Genomic DNA, 21,082 nt, shown 5'->3' with positions numbered 1-21,082 from the left:
ATACAAATTGCTCCAAGCCTTAACAGCAGATGAAGTTTGAATGCTGAAATCCATCTTGTTGACTTCCTGTGCACTGTGGTGGTTTCTAAGCACTGATTTCTTTACTATGCCAAAGGGTTCAACTGAAATGCACAAACAGCCATCACTTGCTGATGGCTTTCTAGGCAGCTGACAAGCAGTGTTCTGAATAGGCTAGATCCTTACTCTTCTTTCAAAATTGACCTGTATAACTCCTCTTCCCAGAATTTGTGCTCCCTGCCTTCACCTTGGTAGGCAAAGAGGTTTGTAAAAGATTCTTGCTCAATAAAAGTTTGGGTTTACTGTAAGAAGTTGTAGTGAAGTTGTTGATGTAGCCAGTTGCTCATGTAGCCAGATTTTAACTACTGCAATTTGTTTCATGCATGGCAAGAGAGCACTGTTGGATTACATTCAGCTTGAGATCCACCAAAACTGCCATATCTTGCTCAGCAGAGCTGCTGCTCAGCCAGTCAGTTTCTAGTCCCTACTGACACTCCACTTCTTCTGCTCCATACTTAATGTTTCAAAGCTCTGTGCCTTCAGATCTGTATCCTACTTGGGCTAATTCAGTCACCATCTTCTTCCATTATCTATTCCACTAGCAAAGCACCTTCTTCTCATCTCTTTAGAGGTTTAAGGGGAAGGTAGGACATCTTCCTGGACTTTCTCTGGAACTTTTCTTGTGGTATGAAACTGGAACACTCCTGAACTAAGTGTGAGGATGTGACTGAAAAGCTGTATATTAATAGAATGTCTGGTTTAAGAGAGATAGAGTCCTGCTGGAGAGAATCGAATGGAGAGCCACAAGGATGATTAGGTGACTTGAGCATCTCCCCTATGAAGAGAGACAGAGATCCCTGGGGCTATTTAGTCTTGAAAAGACTGAGAGGGGATCTCATCAATGTCTATATATATCTGAGGGGTGGGTTTCAAGTGAAAAGTGTCTTTTCGGTGGTTCACAGTGATAAGACAAGGAACAATGGGTTCAAAGTAGAACACAGAAGATTTCACCTCAACATGAGGAGAAACTTCCTTACAGTGAAGGTGACAGAGCACTGGAACAGGATCCCCAGGGAGGTTGTGGAGTCTCCTTCTCTGGAGACTTTCAAAACCCACCTGGATACGTTCCAGTGCAGACTATCCGAAGTGATCCTGCTCTGGCAGGGGGGTTGGACCTGATGATCTCTTGAGGTCCCTTCCAACCTCTGATATACTGTGAGACTGTGATACTGTAATGACACTTCCAAGCTTCACCACTGAAAAGATTGAATCATGTTGTCACTGCATGTTTGTTCTTCCTGGAGTCATAAATAGCTGGCCAAGAAATTAGTCCTGGTAAATTCAGTATTGGAGCAATCTGGGGTTATCAAGTGCCTTTTTGTTCTAAAATAAATGACTGAAGCTGCATTGTTCTTGCAATGAAAAACTTTTGTTACCCTTGTTGGTGTGCACCAGTACAGAGATTTATATAAACTCTAAGGTTATTTTCCTATGGCAGCAAACCTCTCCGTTTCTCTGTGACATGTTTGGTTTAGTTTATTCCTTAGTAATCCAATCTTGAACAATTGTCAGCTGGAACTTCATGGAAGAAAACACATTTAGTTGTGTTTTTTTGATAATCTGAATTGAGGTCACTGAAAGTTTGCTCTGGTCTTTGATACAGCCACAGGAGGAGAGATTTCTCTGGTTGCAGGTTTGCTAGAAACCTTCCTAGCTTTGAACTGTTAATGATGGATTGCTAGTGAGGGCACAGGTGAAAGTGCAAGAACACTTCCTAATTTGAGCACCTCATGCAACATGCCTGTATTTCTACAGGGACAGAAGCTGCATTATTCAACTGCATGTATTCACTGTCTCTACAATTCTATCAACACAGGATTATGACACATGTCCTTTAGCTATTTAAAGAGGCGTTTTATGGGTAATTTTTAATCATTAAGTTCAGTGATATTGTTAAAAGGGTAATACATATATCTTTATTAATTAGCTGACACTACTGATTTTTAAAATTAGCAATAGCTTGTCAATATATCTCCTCTATGTGAAAAAATGCAGGATTAAATAGCAGGAAACCTTGTTGAGGAGAGTTTGTGAAGGAAAACATATGGCTTATTAATTTCCCATTATCCCCCTTCAGGTGTGGAGATGGGTAATAAAATACACCCATACTCCTTGCTTAATGCTATGTCTGCTGCAGCTCAGCTTGACTCCTTGTCTGTTGTGTTGATACAAACAAATGGGCAGGAAGGGGGCCAGAACACAGGGAATGAGGAGAGCTGAGGCTCTCTCCAGCTGTTCACAGCCAGAGAATTATCCAGGTGCAGAATGAGGAGGGAGAGTACCATGGTGCAGGGAGCCTCTGACTTGAAAGGAGAATGCTTTTGATCTCATTTTAGAGGGTGATGCAGCAAAGCACCTCCCTTGAAAACACCCTGCAACGGTACCATCTGGCTCTCTGTTTGTCATTGCTTTGTCATACCCTTACTCTGGCTGCCCACCTATTTACTTGTTACAATAGGAAACTGCCTTATCACATATGACTGATGTGAACTGTGCCTTTTGACATTTAGGAATCATTCAGAAGTCCTCTCCTGCCTTCAGATATTAGTTTGATATATTATAGTCCAGGTTGTATATTAACAGCCCTTAACCTCATAAAACTGTGTTGGACACCTTCTGCCTTGTTTGCATTTCATGTGCTGTGTGATGGCTTGCTACAAGCATTTATGCTGATGAAAGTTGCCCCTGATGAAAAGTGTCTCTGGATAACTGTTGTGTCACAGCTGGAGAGCTGTAAGCAATACTAGGAAAAGATATCCAAAAGAAACTTGTGCTACTGTAATTACATACTGTCAAACAAATAATCTGCCTTTCCTCTCATATTGTGCTTTTAAAGGGTGAGCCAGGTTTCATTGGTCCACAAGGAGAACCTGGGTTGCCAGGGCTACCAGGAACAAAGGTAAGGGTAATTGTCCAACACTCTGGTGCAGAACCCTTAGAGCCAGTGTCAAATTCAACTTCCTCAGCATGTAGCAAAGACTGAAATTGTACTAATGGAGGAAAATGTGGAAAGTCATAATTCATGGACAGTGCTAGGATATGTTTCTCTGTACTGATGCCCTCAAACAATGTGAAGGCAGATGTTACAGCTCATGGACCAGTGCTAGGATATGTATCTCTGTACTGATGCCCTCAAACAATGTGCAGGCAGATGTTACAGCTCATGGACCAGTGCTAGGATATGTATCTCTGTACTGATGCCCTCAAACAATGTGAAGGCAGATGTTACAGCTCATGGACCAGTGTTAGGATATGTATCTCTGTATTGATGCCCTCAAATAAGTACATCCATTGCCTTTGTTCGGGTTAACATCCCCCAAATTACATTTGAGACAGAAGATGCATGACTGAAGGAATTATATTTTCGTAATTTATATTTTTTTTAAAGCTTGAAAATGTGTATAGATATTACAACTCTGATACTACAAAACCAGGCTCTGAAAATATAGAGCCACTAAATGTGGTTCTTTTTATTTTTAGTTCTTCCTTTGTTTAGTTAAAACATTATGAATCCTACAATCAATCTCATAATTTGGGAATCTTTATTCCAGTCCTTTCAAAATGGGGGGGGGAGGGAGGGGGAATGGGTATAAAACCCCTTACAATCCCCTTTCCATTTTGAAGCCCACTTTTTTTTGCCTTTAAGAAGACTGTCACAGATGAAGCTGAAAAATATTTCCTTTTGATGATTTGTCTCCTTTGGTCATGCTAAGTTGGTGGTGTGTTGAAGACTGTCAAAGACTGTTGAAGACATATCTATATCTATTTCAACAGGGTGACAGAGGAGAGGCAGGCCCTATTGGGAAGGGTGAGCGAGGTGAACCTGGAATGCCTGGACCAAAGGTCAGTTCAGTCTTACACTGGAAATGTTTTGTCAGTTTTACACCTATAAATGCATCTCGTTCTGCTGAAAAATAGAACTAAAACTTGGTAAGTGAGCTTTTAAGTGTAGATGCTGTCAAATACTCTAGTTCAGTCCAAAAGACAATGGCGGTTTTGTGTTCACAGCTGTGGAACTGCAGTCTGAATGGCCTCTTGTTTGGTCTACAGAGTAAAGACACTACCTACACACACTGTCATGGAGCTGGCCTAATTCATTCCAGCTAAAGTCCTGACCTCCCAGTCCCTAACTTTCATCATCAAAGTCTGAACACTTTGACCAGTGTAGCTACTGAATGCAGAGAAAATCCATTTTGCATACTGTTTCTAACTCTGTAAGAAAGAGATCGTTCTAACTACGCTTTAGCATTGTCTTCATATTTTCAATTGTGCCAATACCACCAAGTTTTCTTTTTCTAATGCACCTTGGAAACCATAAAACAAATTCTGTGCCACTTGCCTAGATAGTTTCTATTCACTTGAACTATGGGGAAAAGAAGATGTGGTAATTCTTTATTTTAACCCCTTTATTTTAGGATATTTAACTAGCTTCTCTGCCTTAGCTGTCATTTTTCAGGAGCTATGGAAGGACATAGGTCATTCCTGCAAACCATTGTTAATTGTGCCTACTCCTTACTAACACAAATACTACTTTTCCTTTGAAAGGATGGAATCTGTGTCCTTTGCATGCTGGTGTTAAAGAATGTATCTCATATAGGTACTATTAAACTTGATGCTTTTGTAGATTCATTATCTTGATCATAAAAAAATTAAGTGTTTCTACTGTTCCATCCTATAGTTAGTCATTACTAATTTCTTTTTTTCTCTGCATTCTCATTTCTCTGTCATTTTTCTTCTATATACCTTCCTTCAAACAGGGGAAAACAGGTGAACCTGGATCTAGAGGCCCAAAAGGGTCAAAGGTTAGTAGAAAAGAAACTGGCTTTAGTGTGTAATTAGCACAACGATTTTTAGGATAAATTACATGTAACAGTTCATAGAAGCTTCACTTATCTCTTTGAAAGAACCTGTAACAGTTTGCAGTGTTCTTTATAAGTGAAACTTTCTGACTTGCAGCTTGAGATGTTGGAGCTGAATCCTTTGTGTTTTAAACACTGTGGTTCTAGTTCTTTTTCTGTTATGACACCTATTCCACTCTGCTCTGGCTTCCCCTATGCAAATTGGTTTCTCTCTGCCTAATTGATATGAGTTAGTCCTCCCACATGCCAGGAGCCAACACCTGATGTTGCCCATGGAGATTTAATTGATTTTTGTGATAATTTTGGGGATCCACACTTTGGTGAATTAGAAATCAGTGGTAATCCATGTACTGCAGGATGAGATGTGAAGACCAGAAGTCCTACAAAGGCAAAACTTCTAGGTTAGGTTACAGTTTTACCTGCTTAAAACAGTACTTTGATTTTACCCATCCATCCACCCACACATGTCTGTATGATGTAATTGATGCACATACATGTAGAGAAAGATAAAATGCATACTCTTCCATTACTTCATCCACTGTGCAAATACTGTGCTCACAGGATTCCTTCATGTTACATTATGGAGTCAAAGCAAAATGAAAATAGATTTGTTTAGGCAATTATTGAGTCTACTCTCAGAATAAAGATGAGAAGACAATGTAGGCTGGTGAGATACTGTTTGCAGTACTTGTAAGGTCCTTGAAGAGCTCTTTCACAGTGCTTAAGGATATGACTAAGTAAGTGCCACTTATTTATTCTCACCAGAAACAAACATTGGAAAATGAGGGAGCTGAGGGGATTAAAGCATCAGAGTGGGAGTAGAAGAGTAAAACAACCATTCATTTGCCTACAAATCAAAAAGATAAAACTAACCCTTTAAATTCCCTTTTTACTATAAAAGGATTTTCATTTTACTGTCTTGAGAATCTGGCCCATAGAATTCAGTCTAGTGACTGGGAACTTGGGTTTTTTAACAATTCCAATGACATGTTCACCAGCTGCAAGGCAACACTGAAAAGAAGGCAGATGGCACAACCTTGATTGTCCTGCCACCAGCCTTCTCTTCATATTTCTTCATTACCCCCATGAAAGTTTTCTGTTTTCTATGTTTTCTATTCCCAATGGTGAACTAATCATTCTTCCCTGAGCTGTACCAAAGTTTTATAGATCTCAACAGGAGCAAAAGTTACAATTCTTACCAAAATTGACTTTGGGCAATGTAAAAACCTAAGATCTTGCTATGAGAGTGACTGCAAAATGAAAGGAACTGTAGTCACTGAATGGTGAATTATGAATGCATACAGGTTTGAAATTCCCTCCATCACTTGAAACACATCACTAATAGCCAGGAAGACATGCATGCAAGATGACAAAGATCATCACCCTGTTGCAGTAAGAGAGTAAAGCAATTCTAATGCCAACAGTGATGTGTTTGTGCAGGAAACAACCCCTCAGAGCAGGGAAGTTCAGAAAGTTCACAGAGTCTTGTTTACAGAAAGGAAAGTTTAGACACTTTGAAACAGACTGAATGATTTCATTTTGCCTTCTCTAAAAGCTTTTGGTGTTAGCACCATTAAGAGCAGGGAAGTTACACAAATTACTTCATTGGTAATCTGTCTTTTATTGATCCTTTGGGATTTCATATTCCAGACCAATATAGATCTCTGTAACAATTCACATTGAACCAAATGCATTGTTGTCCACTCCACCACTACATAGATTCTGAAGGAATTTTTCCTTTAATTAGGATCCACATTCTGTCTTTCAAACCATTTTATTTAAGGTAAACATATTCAAAAGGGAAGAGCTACCTGATATATTGTCAAATGGCATATCTGTTTTCAAATGTCATTTTTACATAGGGTGATACAGGTGACAGAGGTGACCCAGGATCTGCAGGTCCACAAGTAAGTCTCCTCCTTTCAACTGTTTGTTTTGTACTCTTAGATTCAGGCCACACTGAATAGAAATCATAGCAGCAACTCCAGTTAAACTGGTGAAACTGGGCACAATATTGGTGGGACATGTGTTGCTAATTGTCCTTTAATATGAATAACAGCCCTTGCTACTATTTGAAGCAGTCTCCTCTTCACAGTTTGTGGGCAGGATGCTACATGCCAGATTGTTCTGACATGGTTCACAGCCAATGGAGAACTGGAGTGTAGGAACTGCTTAAATATTTGACCTCAGAAGTATAATAAATCTGCCTTTCCACTGCAGCACAAGTCACTGTGTGGTGATTTGCTTGTTTATGTTTATCTTTAAAAATAATAAATAAATCTTTTCTTTGAAAAGCAATCTTTAATGTAATGATGCCTTTTGTGGTTTGTAGTTATTATAAGTACAAGATTCCAAAACTGCACAATCAAGTCAAAGCATGGTTCAGTAGTAAAATGTCTAAGTAGTCTTTGGCAGGTGTTTCACAATTCTTGTGGAAAATGTCTTACAGGGACCACCTGGACAGAAGGGTGATCAAGGTGCAACAGAGATAATTGATTATAATGGCAATATCCATGAAGCTCTGCAGGTATGCAAACAAGGCTGGAGTGGCTTAATCTGGTCTGGGAAAAAGCAGTCTGACAGCACTGTATTTCTCTTTTGTATAGACTTTGAAACCATTTTGTGTGCAAAGATTTACTGGGCTTATTAATCAGGAATCTCTTACTATGTTTGGAAACCAGGTTTTCTGTTCGGTGTTAGACAAAATGTTTCCTTGATACAGTTTAGCTGAGGGAATTAGTTTCATTTCCCCTGGAGAACACTGACATCATCTAATGAGGATAAAGCTGATTCATTGCTGGCTCCGATGCTTAGTGCTGAATTCATGTAATAAACCACATGCATAGCTTCAAGAGAAGTGTCTGCTTTTCAGTTCATGGAGTATAATATTGACATTTCTTTTTTTCCTCCTCTTCTTCCTATAAAATGCAAAGAGCAGAATACTTGAGATTTGGAAACCATATAATGTGGTTCCATTAGCAAGCTGTGGATTCAATCAGCAACTCGAGTACATTAAATAGACCAAGCACCGATCTTCCTGCTTATTCATTTCCAGAAAACTTATTTTGACTGGTGTGCAGAAAAGTGTGGAGGATTAAAGTGGGGTTACAAAAAGAATGAATGAGTGTTTGCATAAAAGCAAAGTACCGAGTTGACATATGTCATTGCAGTCAACGTGATTTACACTGCAGCATACTCAGATGCAAATTATGTGCAGTGTAACTCTACCAAGTGAATGGCTTGCTTATGTGCAACTCAAGACCAAATTTGGCTCATTGTGCAGCTGAACATTTTCTCACTGAAGCTACTGAGCTTTTTTGCCTTGCATTTACGTAGTGGGAGTGGATAGATGTCTGGCCAGTCATTTGGTGTTCAAGACTCTTTTGAAAAATGAGGAAAAAAAACCAACCCAAAACCTCACTGCCTTTACTAAAATCTAAAAGCCTGTATGTTGTTAAGGCTAGGTCCACTCTTTGTGAGTGGTGTCTGTCAGGAAGTCTACATAGGCATGTGTGAGGCTCTGAATTAGATCTGCCTCATTTGGCTTGCTTTTAAGGGAATTCAAACACTCAGCTGTCAGTCTTTTAAGTCGTTCTGAGTTAGATGCCTAAAGTAGCCTGAAATTGATGCTGTATGTTACCAGACACAGCTCTGTCAGGCCCTGTATCCCCTCTATTCTGCCTTTGAATCTTAACTCTGGCATCAGTGTTACTTCCAAGATCCCTCAGAAAAGCTGCATCGAGAAAAGAAGTCTTAAAAAGGGACTAAGGCCCATTGCAGTGGTTGAAACGTATTAGGAGACCCTTATCCCATTGTAAATCATTTCAAATGTCATCACCTACTGATCCAGGGTAACAAACAATTGATATTAACGGGAATGACCGTCCAAGGATGGTGTAAGTAAGGTTATATAGGATCAGTCGGCAATATCCTTGCCAAATCCAGCTCAGTCCTTTCAGATGGCAAGCACCTAAGTCTCCTGGTGCCAAATTCTTAGGGTCTCTGAGATTTGCAGCTCTCCCATAGAAACAAATGAGGTCTTTCAGTGCTCAGAACTGAGCTGTGAACTTGCACAGAATTTGGCCTGCTGATTTAAGAAGTTGACAAGAGTTTGCAAGATCTAGGCTGCCTGTCTATTTTTTTAGAATTTAGTAATAAATCATCAAGCACCCTAGAAGCTTCAGAACACTTTAGTTACTGTGCCTGTGCTTCCTACTCAATCTCATGTGTCAGTGGAGAATAAAATGCCTTACTCCATCAGCACTGAAAACCGTGATCTTAAAATTACCATCACAGTTCACACAAGACTCCTTTTGTATCTGCAGGACCAGATACAAAATTCCTGTCTCGGTCAACATTGTTCTTTAGATCCATTCTGCAGAATTTCCTAAGGCAAGAGACAGTAGCTGCAAAAGTTCAACCTTTGTATGGACTACAGAATCAGATATTAATATCTGAATATGTTTCTGAAAAGGAACCTACTAGTGTGAACATGCAAACATCAAATTCCAATGGTTATTTTAAGATTTCATATCTAGATAAACTGAATTTTTCAGTATTTTTAAAGTTCTTGCTATATTTCCATTAATGTATTAAAACGCAAAGGGCATCGATATATTAAAGCCATGTGTTAGAGAACTTCATTTTTCAAGTGCTTTGTATTGAGCAGGTTCCAGATTCTTGACAACAGTATGTATTGTTGCACTGGCAAATGAAGATTATGTTAAAGCTTAAAACAGATCTGAAAACCTTTGAACATAGGAAAACAATTAGAAAACTAAATATTTCATGTAGGCCAGTAGATTCTTCACAGGCAACAGGAAACCATGAGCAAGCAGCAGTATTGTGGAAATTTACTGTGTTTAAAAACATAGGCAAGCAATTTAAATAGTTTAAAAAACTTTTTCACTTGCTTTTAGTTTCTTCTTTGGAAAACAAATAGTGACAGGTCAAGATATTTTGCCTCCTTCCACGATGGAAATATCTTTTGTCTGTCCAAACATTTAAAGCAAAATTAGAATATATAGGTGGGTTTGTGGACAGCAGTTCTGGATTTAGAACTTAACTATTTTGCATATCTGCATTTTTATCTGAAAAGTAATGTTCTCTCTCCACGATAGGAGTTGTATTATTAGTTAAATATTGGTGCAAAAACCTATGGAGATTGAAAAACACAGGGCAAGTCCTTTAGTCAGCTGAAGACATCAACTCATTCTGTGTTCTTAAAATTGTTTTAAAAACCTTTTGGAAGACTTTTGTTCTGATTTTGATATTTTGTCATAATTTATTTGATCCCTTCAATTGTACAAGAACTTGTAGTTTTCACCTCTGTAAAATCCTGGTTTCCGTAGAAGCCAAGCAGCTAGTACAAAACCAGAAGTTAAAAACAACATGGGTTTTCTTCTGGCTTTTTAGAGGCATGGTGCCTCCCAGATACAGCACAGGTTTTGTAAAGGAGGTGATAGTCGTAGCAAGCAGAATAATTTCCATTCTTGTTCAACTCTGGTAATGGTGTCTCTTGTGTATCCATTTTGCCAACAGAGGATTGCCACCCTGACTGTCACGGTAATTCCTGTTTCATGACTTGCTGTCTGTTGCAGAGCTTCTTTGTGTTGTAGCATGTTCATAATACTGCTAGTTTAGGACATGGATGCCAATTTGGTTCATCATCACATGTGTGTTTATTTATTTGCTTGGTGTTTCCATAACAAAGAACCCACCATTGAAAGCCATTCAACAATGGAACCAGTTCCACTCCCACTGAGTTAATGGCAAAACTTCAGTTCACTTAAGAGACTAGGAAAATAGAGAACTTAGTAGGTAGGGATGTAGGCAGATAACTTTTTTGGAAGTTCTGATGTGTGTTCCCTCAGTGTCTACAGAGGAATCGAGCAAAAACATGAAGCAGAATTTGAGTACCAAATAATTTCATATTAGGAACTTTATTTTCAAGGCAGAACTTTAGTTCTTCTAAACTGGCTTGTGAAGAAACTTCATTTGGGAGTTTTCAGACCAGATGCAAATTAATTGTTTTCTGAGCAGAGGCCTGTCTCATTTAGCTATAAATAAGCAAAGCTAAGTAGAAAGCCCAAGTATGAGGAATTCCCTTGTCCCATCTTATCAGCACCTGTCCCCAAAATGTGTGGATGACTGAACTCTCCAGTGTTCTTACTCCAGGCAGTTTCTGTGGCAAAGTTACCCATATCAGGCCAGACCCATATCAGGTTCAGCCTTCCCTTAATGCTGCAACTCGGTATAAACAAATTATTTTCTTCTTTTTTTTTTTTTTCTCCCTTCAATTCTTTTCTGAAGATTGCTGTTAGTCCAAGTTTCCCATCTGTACAAATGCTCTCTTTATATTAATGGAAGGGATTTCTAAATGTTGTGGGATTTATTGCTTTAAAGCATGCCTACTGTGCACCATCCAGACCAATATATGATGCATGATAGTGTCCACAGCCTGGTGTAGAAATGGAATAAACAGTGACAATTTATTTCATGGCAATTTCACTGGGTATCCCCAAAAGCACTTAGCATCTTTTAGAAGAATCTTCTTTGCAATCAGCTGAGATTTCTCCTGACTTTGAATTGTTTTGGATTAGGATGTGAGGGCAGCAAATGTGGCTGAGAAGAGTTTTGGTCTCCCTGCCATTAAGAGAGAGCGTTGCCCTTTCATCAACGGGGAACAGTGGGATTTTATTTTAAAATATGATCTGTACTGTTTCTTTAACATTGTGTTTTCTGGTTGTTGAGAGTTGTCATAGATTAACAGCTTGTCCATAGCTGTTCTTTGTTCCTCTTGTGTTAAAAATAGAACCCAGCTTTGCTATGGTACCTCTATTAACATCCAGCCTGCGTTTACATGACGATTTTTGCAGGAATTAATTTAAAAACTGAGAGGTTTTAATGTTTCTGTTTAGGGGCCACCAGGACCACCAGGACCTCAAGGGCTGCAAGGGCCAAAGGTGATTATTTTCATTTTACCAATTTTATCTTAGGGGTGGAGGTATTTTCTGGGTGTACAGTGTGCACACAGATACCTGGAGCTCTCTTGTACAGCATATTTAACTGGAATTTTACTGAAAATGGCATGTTTCAAACTTTGTGTTCTGGTCTTTTGAAATGTAGCTTTCCAGAATATGCGCTTTGTTTAGCTGCCACACACAGGCCCTGAGCTGGGAAGCAGCAAAATTAAATTAGTCTTGAAAGAGGGCAAAGGCATCTCCTCCATGAATCTGCACTGAAGCTGTTCCCTAGGACTCTGCAAAGTAGTTGCACAACCAGACAAGTGGGTCATGAACATCACTTCTGGGTGGGTTGGGAATGAGGTCAGCAAAACCGTGTGCAAGGTAGCACTGGCCACAGTCTGAGTGCATGTGAATGCAGCTTTTATATTACAGTGGTGCCCACCCAAAAAAGCACAATATTTTCTCACGTCAGTAAAAATTACAACACGCACATGTGGGCAGGAGCCTGGCTGCAAACTCAAGTCTGCTAATCCCACCTGGCTGGTGCTATGTGTAGTACCAGAACTGTTGGTGAGCAGCCCACACAGAGACAATGAGCACCATATGCTGCACTGTTTTAGGAAATTTAAATAATAAATTTATTTGTACTTTGAAAAAAGAGAAGTGTTGCAGTAACCAGACCCTCCTGAAATTGCTTTTAAATTAGTTGAGATAGTTCTCCTGTAGCTTGAATACTAGTTCAATAAATTCATGAAGTTCAGTAAGAACAAGTATAGAGTCCTGCATCTGGGAAGGAATAACATCAGGCACCAGTACAGACTGTCCTGCTGAAAAGCAGCTCTATGGAGAAAGACCTTGAAATCATAGTGGACATCAAGTCATGCATGGGACAGTGATGTGCCTTTGTGGCCAAGAAGGCTAGGGGTATCGTGGGATGCATCAAGAAAAGTGTGTCCAGCAGGTTTAGGGAGCTGCCTCTTCCCCCTCTACTCTACTCTGGTGAGACCACACCTGGAATACTGTGCCCATTTTTGGGCTCCCCAGTTCAAGAGAGGAAGGGATCTACTGGAGAAAGTCCAATGGAGAGCTACGAGGATGATTAGGCAACTTCAGCATCTCTGCTGTGAAGAAAGACTGAGAGACCTGGGGCTGTTTTGTCTGCAGAAGGGAAGGCTGAGAGGGGATCCTGTTAATGTCTGTAAATAACCAAGGGGTGAGTGTCAAGAGGAAGGTGCCAGGCTCTTTTGGTGGTGCCCAGCAATAGAACAAGGAACAATGGGTGCAACCTGGAACACAAGAAATTCCACCTCAACATAAGGAGAAACTTCATTACTGTGAAGGTGCCAGAACACTGTGACAGGCTACCCAGAGAGGTTGTGCAGTCTCCCTCTCTGAAGACTTTCAAAACCTGCCTGAATGTGTTCCTGTGTGGCCTACCTGAGGTGAAACTGCTTTGGTAGGGGGGTTGGACTCGATGATGTCTGGAGGTGCCTTCCAACCCCTAACAATCTGTGATTTTATGATAGCATATCTTCCACCAGTGACTGTACTGTAAGCCCTTCCAAGAGTAGGTCAGCATTTCTCCAGTAACAGTACTAGGCATCTTGATTTCAGTCTCCGTCTAAGCTGTCCTTTGGGAATACAGTGCTAAATACAGTGATTTGTTTTGAGAAATTGTGAGGAAACAGGTTTGTTCTCCTGTGTGAAAACTAGTAATAGAATACCCAGTAGAATACCTAGGATCTGCCAAGCCTTTCTGCAGCCTGGACTAGGTTGAAAAACACACAAGAGTTGCAGTGTGGAAGGTGGCAGAGCACTGAAACAGGCTGCCCAGATTGGTGGTGGAGTCTCTGTCTCTGAAGTCATTCAAAACCCGTCTGGATGCCATTCTGTGCAGTCTGCTCCAGGTGAAGTTGCTCTGGCAGGGGGTGTGGGACTAGAGAACTTCAGAGGTCCCTTCCATGCCTTATTATTCTGTGATTCTGTGCTCCTTTGTATGGGTGAGCATTCTCATTTTGAGTTAATGATGTAAAGTAGAATTCAACCTTTCACAAGTTTGTTTCCAACATCATAATGACATCATAGTCATCTGTAGACATCCAATATCTACCCATCAATGTAACTTGATCCCTTGGAGAATTCTCTTCAGCAACCAGTCACAGGGCAATGTTGTGAACTCCTTCACTGGGTGATTTATCTTAGCCAGGGAAAGAAAACATGAAGGCTCTGTCTACCCTACATACTTCAAGAGCCATGGTTCCAGTAACTGAAAATGTTTCCACTGGACTGGGATCATTTCATCTGATTTCTGAGTTCTGGCATTTCCTCTTTTTTTTTTTTTTTTTTTTTTTTTTAATGCACTTATCTGACCTTTGTATGACCTAAAGGTTGTGCAGCAAACAGGGGCTTTTTATTCAACATATTGCATATTTTACATGTGCTGTTCATTTTGATAGAATATACTCTGGGTTTTTCATTGTTTGTTGCCGTTTCTCTACCTTTTTCCTCTATTGTCTGGGACAAGCCAGTTCTGCCTTATCTTTTGCAGGGTGAACCAGGATCCCCAGGAACTCCAGGAGTTGATGGGGAGCAGGTACATTGTGTGTGAATTATGTAATGAAGATCATGTAAGCAACCATAGCTGATTTCAGGAGGTTAATTCTGTTATCCCAAGTTGTAGCTTAGATTTCATCATCTAAACAATGTAATTATGGTCATTTATAAAGATCATTACTGTGTTGCTAGATACTCTGTGGTCTAAAGAGTAGCTGCATTTCTTACATGTTAGTAATAAAAGTTAATCCATAATATGACTTATTCTAGTTATTAGGATCAAAACTAGAGTTCTCTTGGTTCTCTGGGTTTTTACACTTGACTTGCTGAATAAGTTGATATTTTAGGGTCCTAAAGGCTCAAAAGGAGATACAGGTGATCCTGGAATGCCTGGAGAAAAAGGAGGAATTGGACTGCCTGGACTGCCAGTGAGTATGAAAAATAAATTAGTTTTAGCTACAAGTACTTGTATTTGTTCTCTGTTCCGCCACCAGGGATTTCCAACAGTTCTGATAAATTGCAAATGGGACACAAAGCACTGGGGAGGAAAGTTCTGAGATTGTTCTGCAGCTAACCTAGGAAGAGGTGTAAGATTGTCAGAACTTTTCATTCCGTTTACACTCAAAGAAAATATTGCTTTGGTCTGAGAGAGCTTGGTTGGCATGCTGATCAGATTTGTACCTCTCCTGTAAATTATAGCACAGCTTGTGCAAGTGTAGCTTGTTGGAGAAAGGTCATTTGAACACTTGTCAGGAATTTCAGATGACTTAAGATTGAGGAGGGAGAAAAAGTATTTATGAGATACATTCTTCCTATTCCTATAAAAATATATAAATGTAACATTTCTCAGTGAAAATAGAAACCATTCCAAAAATGTATCCACAGTACTATATATGGAGTGCCAGCTTGTGGACTTGTCATAAACATCAAGTCACAACTGATAGCTGATGATATAAAAAATTAAAAGTAATAAAGGAACACCAACATTTTTTTTTAAATTCCATTATATGTGTATTGCATTGGAATTTTTTTCTATAATTATTTGTAAATAAATATTATTGATTGCCAATAAGAATAAAGCTGTTTGTAAATGCTCTTCTGTAATGATTTTGTAGGGAGCCAATGGTATGAGAGGTGAAAAAGGAGACGTTGGCTTGCCTGGTGCCCAAGGTCCTTCAGTAAGTCTCAGTGTAGTGATGCAGTGACCATAGTCCAGCACTGGTTCTCCAGCTTTGGATTCTGAACAGTGTTTCATATTCATCACTGATCTTTCCTGATATCTTTGGTTCCTACACTTGAACTTTCAAAATATTTTTCTTCTTTGAATATTTTTTTGACATCTTGAGAGTGAATGAACTTCTGGTCATAGAATTAAATACAGAAAGTAGAAATTAATTTTATTGCATGAAGAAATTCTAGAGATAAATGGGGCAGTGGGTGGAAGGTGAAGCATAGAAAGTTCCATGGAAACATGAGAAACATATTTTTCACTGTTAGGGTGGTGGAACACTGGAACAGGCTGCCCAGGAGGGTTGTGGAGTCTCCCTCTCTGGAGATATTCAAAACCTGCCTGGATGTGTTCCTGTGTGATCTGGTATAGGTGATCCTGCTCTGGCAGGGGGATTGGACTGGATGATCTTTTAAGATCCCTCCCAACCCCTAATATTCTGTAATTCTGTGATAAATCCTGTTCTGTTTATTCTTTCACGATGAACAACAGCCCTGCTCAATTCAGTGACAGCCTGCTGGCTCTCTAATTAGTTAAAAGACAAATGCTTTGCAAGATAAAATAAAGAGATAAAACTAATGAAAAAACCCACAACCTCAATCTCCTTCAACACCTTGTATTTTGGGCATCTCAGCAATTCCAGTGACAACCAGCCTAGACTGACTTCAGCAATGTCAGGAATATGTGACCCGGGTTGGAGACCAGTTTTACGAGACCAGACATTCTCCTGATTTTTCAAAGAATTGTAAAGGCATTAAAAACAAACAAACACACAGCAAACCCAAAGCAAAGAAAAAAAAAGGTATTGGATGGGAAGGTTGTGATATGAGTGATAAACATAGCACAGTAATGCAGGAAACCTCAGAGCAAGTATCTACCACAACCTTGTCAGCAGTGACAAGCCCTGAGTATTTAGAGCCATAGCTCTGAGGAGTCAGAGGCTACTCCCTGCCATTGCAGGGTAAGCTAAGCACCCTGTATCTCCCAGATAAATTCACTAAATTAATTAGTGAATTAATTTACCTCAGATCAATTCACTAATTTATCTTGGTCTGTTTGTTTTCTCACTTGAAACAAGGCTCTAAGTTTTCAGGAGATTTCACAGATGGTGGAATCTGTCTTACATTTCAAAACTCCTTTTGCTGCTTCTACTGCCATGATCAGTGTATAGTGTAGCAGAGGAGTTGCCCATAAGTCTGGAGAGCTGATTCACCATCACTGTTGCCACCTTGCAGGTCACAGTAGCAGCTGTTTGAGGTTAAATCCAGGAAGAGAGATGATATTAAACTGTAAATATCGTCATGAAGTTCTCTTCCATGGATTTGTTAAGAGCACAGAAAACCAGCATGGACTATGCGTGCACTAAATGCTGAGCAACCTGATTACCTATTTTAAAGACTTTAGGGAATTCTTGGTGCAAGTGGGCTAAATCAAAGGAGAGACAGAAGGCAGTTTTGAAAATATACCAAGCCCTAGCTTCAATTTAGTATCTTCGTCATTCATCAGCATTTGGGCAGGAATAAAATCACACATCATCTGTTTCTGCTGATTATGTAGTACAGAGACAACTAAAGAGCACATACCATAAAATAAGTTCAAGCATCCCTGCTCATTACTGTTTGTTTTAGAGATTTTGGGGGTTTTCCTCCCAGTGTCTTAAAGTGTATCTTTGACCCTGGGAGTAAGAATCAGGAGACAGGCACACTACCATATGGCACAGGCAAATTTACACCCAGGTGCCCTATTTTAGGAATCAAATTGAATCCCGTTCCTAAACCCCTTTCTAAACACGCTGTCAATCTGCACTGTTGCAGTGCTGTGTTTGTAAGTGCTTGCCAACATATGAAGCACCAGTCTGCCTTTTTGGTATCTGTGAAGGACTTCTTTACTCTGCATGATTTAATGCCACTGTTTTTTATCTGTAGATGATAGGACCACCTGGACCACCGGGGCCTCATGGTCCTCCAGGCCCTATGGTAAGCTTGGGAGGGAGAGCAGAGCTAGAAAGGGCTTAAGCCCTCTTTGTCATCATAATGCTGGCTTAATAGAAGTGTTATGAGAGCTTGTGACCATTGAAGAAGGACCTAATTTGGAACCTTTTCTGCATGTCTTAAAATTCATAGGAAATAGAGAAACAAATTGCACCTGCCTTCCAGTATCTGAAGGGGGCCTACGAGAAAGCTGGGGAGGGGCTTTTGGGGATGTTGGGTAGTGATAGGATTAGGGGGAATGGAGCAAAACTGGAAGTGGGTAAATTCAGTTTGGATGTCATGAGGGTGGTGAGACACTGGAACAGGTTGCCCTGGGAAGTGGTAGGAGCCCCATCCTGGAAGTTTTTAAAGCCAGGCTGGACGGGGCTCTGAGCAGCCTGCTCTAGGGTGAGGTGTCCCTGCCCATGGCAGTGGGGGTGGAACTAGATGATCCTTGCGGTCCCTTCCATCCCTGACAATTCTATGATTCTATGTTTGTATTAAAAGACTGGTGGCCTGGTTCATTCTCTGAATCAGCTGTTTACTCATGTGTTGTTGGTGACAGCATTTCCTTCGGGAGGAAAACCTCTTAAGAGCAACAAACTCCTACAAATTTTATGACAGATTTTCATAATAAAAAACGATATATTTTTTTTCAGGGACCTCACGGACTGCCTGGTCCAAAGGTAAATTAATGGCTGTCTTGAATAGTCATGTTCTTGATGCCTGTAAAGTGGCATGATCTGTTCTTTAATGCATGCAGCTATGTTTTGTCTTATGTCTCATGTAATAAGTGCTTATGATATTCTTAAACCTTAAAGCAGACTTTAGTCTTGCAGATAGCTTAAAGCCTTAAATGTCCCGTGATTGTTTCTGAGCAGGATTTCTGCTGAGCATTGGCTGAATCCATTTTTTCTAGCAGTATCTGTGACATGGCACTAAATTATTTCCTCCTGTTTGTGGGCAAGGTGCTCACCATCACACTTTTAATTGGAGTTACTTTTGAACATAAAAGCATGTCATGTGCTCAGAGAATGGAAATAAACTATTCTGCAGTTACACTCTGATGCATCTCCTCCTTCTTCCAGTACAAATGGCCTTTCCCTTTCTTAGATGCCATGGATTTTGCTGACCAGTTCCTTCACACATTATGCAAGTTCCTTGTCACAAATTCATGGGTGCATTTTTATGTTTTCCAACCCAGAATGCCTGACCAGGCAGATCTGCTTACTATTTGAATAGTGCAGGAAGGTACATTGTAGAGACTCTCTAAGCCAATGAATACAACTCTGGAAGGGGATTTTGGCAGAGCTGGAATATTTTAGCTTATGTTTTAATTCAGTAGTCACTACTATTCCAGTGTAAAACTATAGCATAGCATTCATTAAGGCCAGGGATGTGGCCAGGCATGATCATTTTAATCAGTATGGATTCCTAATCACATGCACCTTTCTCCAAAAAAGTAAGAGGGAGTTGTTTAGGTTTTGGGATTTGTTCTGGTTTTTAAGGTGTGAGACAGAAAATCACAGGTTTGACTGCTTATGAGACTGTTTGTGTTACCTTGGCTCAAGAAGCCTGACTCATAAATCATTTCTTGAAGTCAAGTCTGTTTCATCTTAACACCAGTTCTGCCTTACCTCAGGCTTTTGGCCTGAGACTCAGGCTTTTGTGAGATTTCATGGGTCTGTTTCCAAAACTCCAGCATTTTCAGTGCTACTGCTCTGAAGTCACATCAAGTCAAACAGAAGAAGAATGAATAAATGGCTACTTAGGCAAAGCAGGCATATAATGTCTGGAGTTGCTTAAAGCAGGAGACCAGATTCTAATGAGATATAAAGAAAAATTTAAAAATGAATACTATATAAGGTAACATAATACGTTAAAGGGAAACCTAGGAATAAGGCCATGGGGAGCAACCTGGATGAAATACCCACATATTTGTGTTTCCCAAAGGAGGCAGGTTTGGTCAGTACTCTTTCTGACTGGGCAGCCCTCAAGCTGAAGTAGTTTATTATAATGTGAGAACAATTTATTGGAAGTCCAACCCCACCATTATCTTCTTAGTGATGTTTAATGCAATAATCTATGCATAACTTAACACTTACAACAAGACAAGTGCCGCTTGGTACATTGTTTAAACTTCTCTGTATAAACACACAAACTACAAACCTCCCAAATAGTTTTGGTACTTAGAGCCTATACTGCTTCTTTTAACTTTTTACTGTTTAATTATGTATGCTTAAAGGTTTAAAAATATCTTTGTGTAAGATTTTGCTGCAAATTCCAGTTTGCTGTAAGAAAAAAAAAATATTGCTTCCTTACAAAATGTACATTTCAGGAGATTCCATTGTAGAAGCCTGCAGATTTGAGGCTTATTTTTCTGCAAGTTTTCTTTCAGTTTGAATTATCTGCATAGGGTGGTTTATAGGATTTGAGGAAATTCCAAAAATCCCTGAATCTCATGCTTAATTCAAGCCATCTAATTGTAGTGACAATTATTAGGAAAAGATTCAAAAGGATCTGTTACTCAAAAGTTTCCTCTAGGTTTTTGTTTGGTTGGTTTTGTTTGTTTTCACACAGATTTTAAATCTCCAGCAGACACTTCCCAAGTGCTGTTGCCCAGCATTATATCAACATGTAAACTGGCAGTAAGCTGGAAAGTTTGAATTTGTGTCCTTGTTTCAGACTGGAGTTTGCAGCCGCTGCTAAGACTGGCTTCTTCTGTCCCCACTTAAGCACCTGTTATAGCACCAAAAATTTGGCATTTATACTTTTACATTTAGGGTGAACCAGGGTTAAGTGGTCTTAAAGGATTGAAGGGTGAACCAGGTCACAAGGGTGACAGAGGGCCCCTTGGTCTTCCAGTAAGTAAAAAAACCCAACTATTCAATCTCAGTGCAAAGCACAAATTCTTTCTCTTCCTGATGAACAGCTCTGGTTTACTCAACAGCATATATAGAATATACAATGTTAGAGTAGAGCACCAGCCTTGTTTTGTTTTACCTCGAATCTGTGCTATTGTCCAAAGTAATGTCCTGTGATCCCCAGTGCTGTTAGTTTTGGTTTGTTTTGTTATGTGTCAGTTGAAAGTGTTCAGTGTCACAAGGATGCCATCACCTCCATTACATAAGTCATATTGTTATTTAAGTGTTGTATCGTTGTTGCCTTGAAAAGGATCTTCCTTATTCAGTTATTCTTCCTCTGTTTGCACTTCTGCAGTGAAAATGGAGAGTGCTAACTGGGGGCGAAATAAAAACTGGTTTAGGGATTATTTTTTTCATTCATTAGGAATAGTGGATTGTTACATTTGCCTTGTTCCTTTGAAAATTTCCATTCTGAGTATTTGGCATAAATTTTGTATTAGAAAAAAATGAAGGAGCTTAAAAAAAAATCTTGACATGGAAACATTATGAGTCTTAAAATTTG

General features: G+C 39.7%; 1 protein-coding gene across 1 annotated transcript in view; it reads left to right on the top strand.

Moving 5' to 3' along the window:
- The window catches only part of COL25A1 (collagen type XXV alpha 1 chain), a 323,498-nt gene that overhangs the window by 284,127 nt on the left and 18,289 nt on the right, over positions 1–21,082 (top strand). Inside the window, exons 21-33 of the mRNA XM_054383078.1 lie at positions 2,915–2,977; positions 3,853–3,921; positions 4,836–4,880; positions 6,800–6,844; positions 7,387–7,464; positions 10,479–10,502; positions 11,858–11,902; positions 14,454–14,498; positions 14,806–14,886; positions 15,574–15,636; positions 17,612–17,662; positions 18,316–18,342; positions 20,440–20,520. Coding sequence (XP_054239053.1) covers positions 2,915–2,977; positions 3,853–3,921; positions 4,836–4,880; positions 6,800–6,844; positions 7,387–7,464; positions 10,479–10,502; positions 11,858–11,902; positions 14,454–14,498; positions 14,806–14,886; positions 15,574–15,636; positions 17,612–17,662; positions 18,316–18,342; positions 20,440–20,520 — 717 coding nt within the window. The remainder of the gene's footprint in view (positions 1–2,914; positions 2,978–3,852; positions 3,922–4,835; positions 4,881–6,799; positions 6,845–7,386; positions 7,465–10,478; positions 10,503–11,857; positions 11,903–14,453; positions 14,499–14,805; positions 14,887–15,573; positions 15,637–17,611; positions 17,663–18,315; positions 18,343–20,439; positions 20,521–21,082) is intronic.

Source organism: Indicator indicator, chromosome 8 (genome assembly GCF_027791375.1).
Source record: "Indicator indicator isolate 239-I01 chromosome 8, UM_Iind_1.1, whole genome shotgun sequence".
Taxonomy (NCBI): domain Eukaryota; kingdom Metazoa; phylum Chordata; class Aves; order Piciformes; family Indicatoridae; genus Indicator; species Indicator indicator.
Note: the sequence above shows the minus strand (reverse complement) of the source record. Positions and strands in the feature narration are given on the sequence as shown.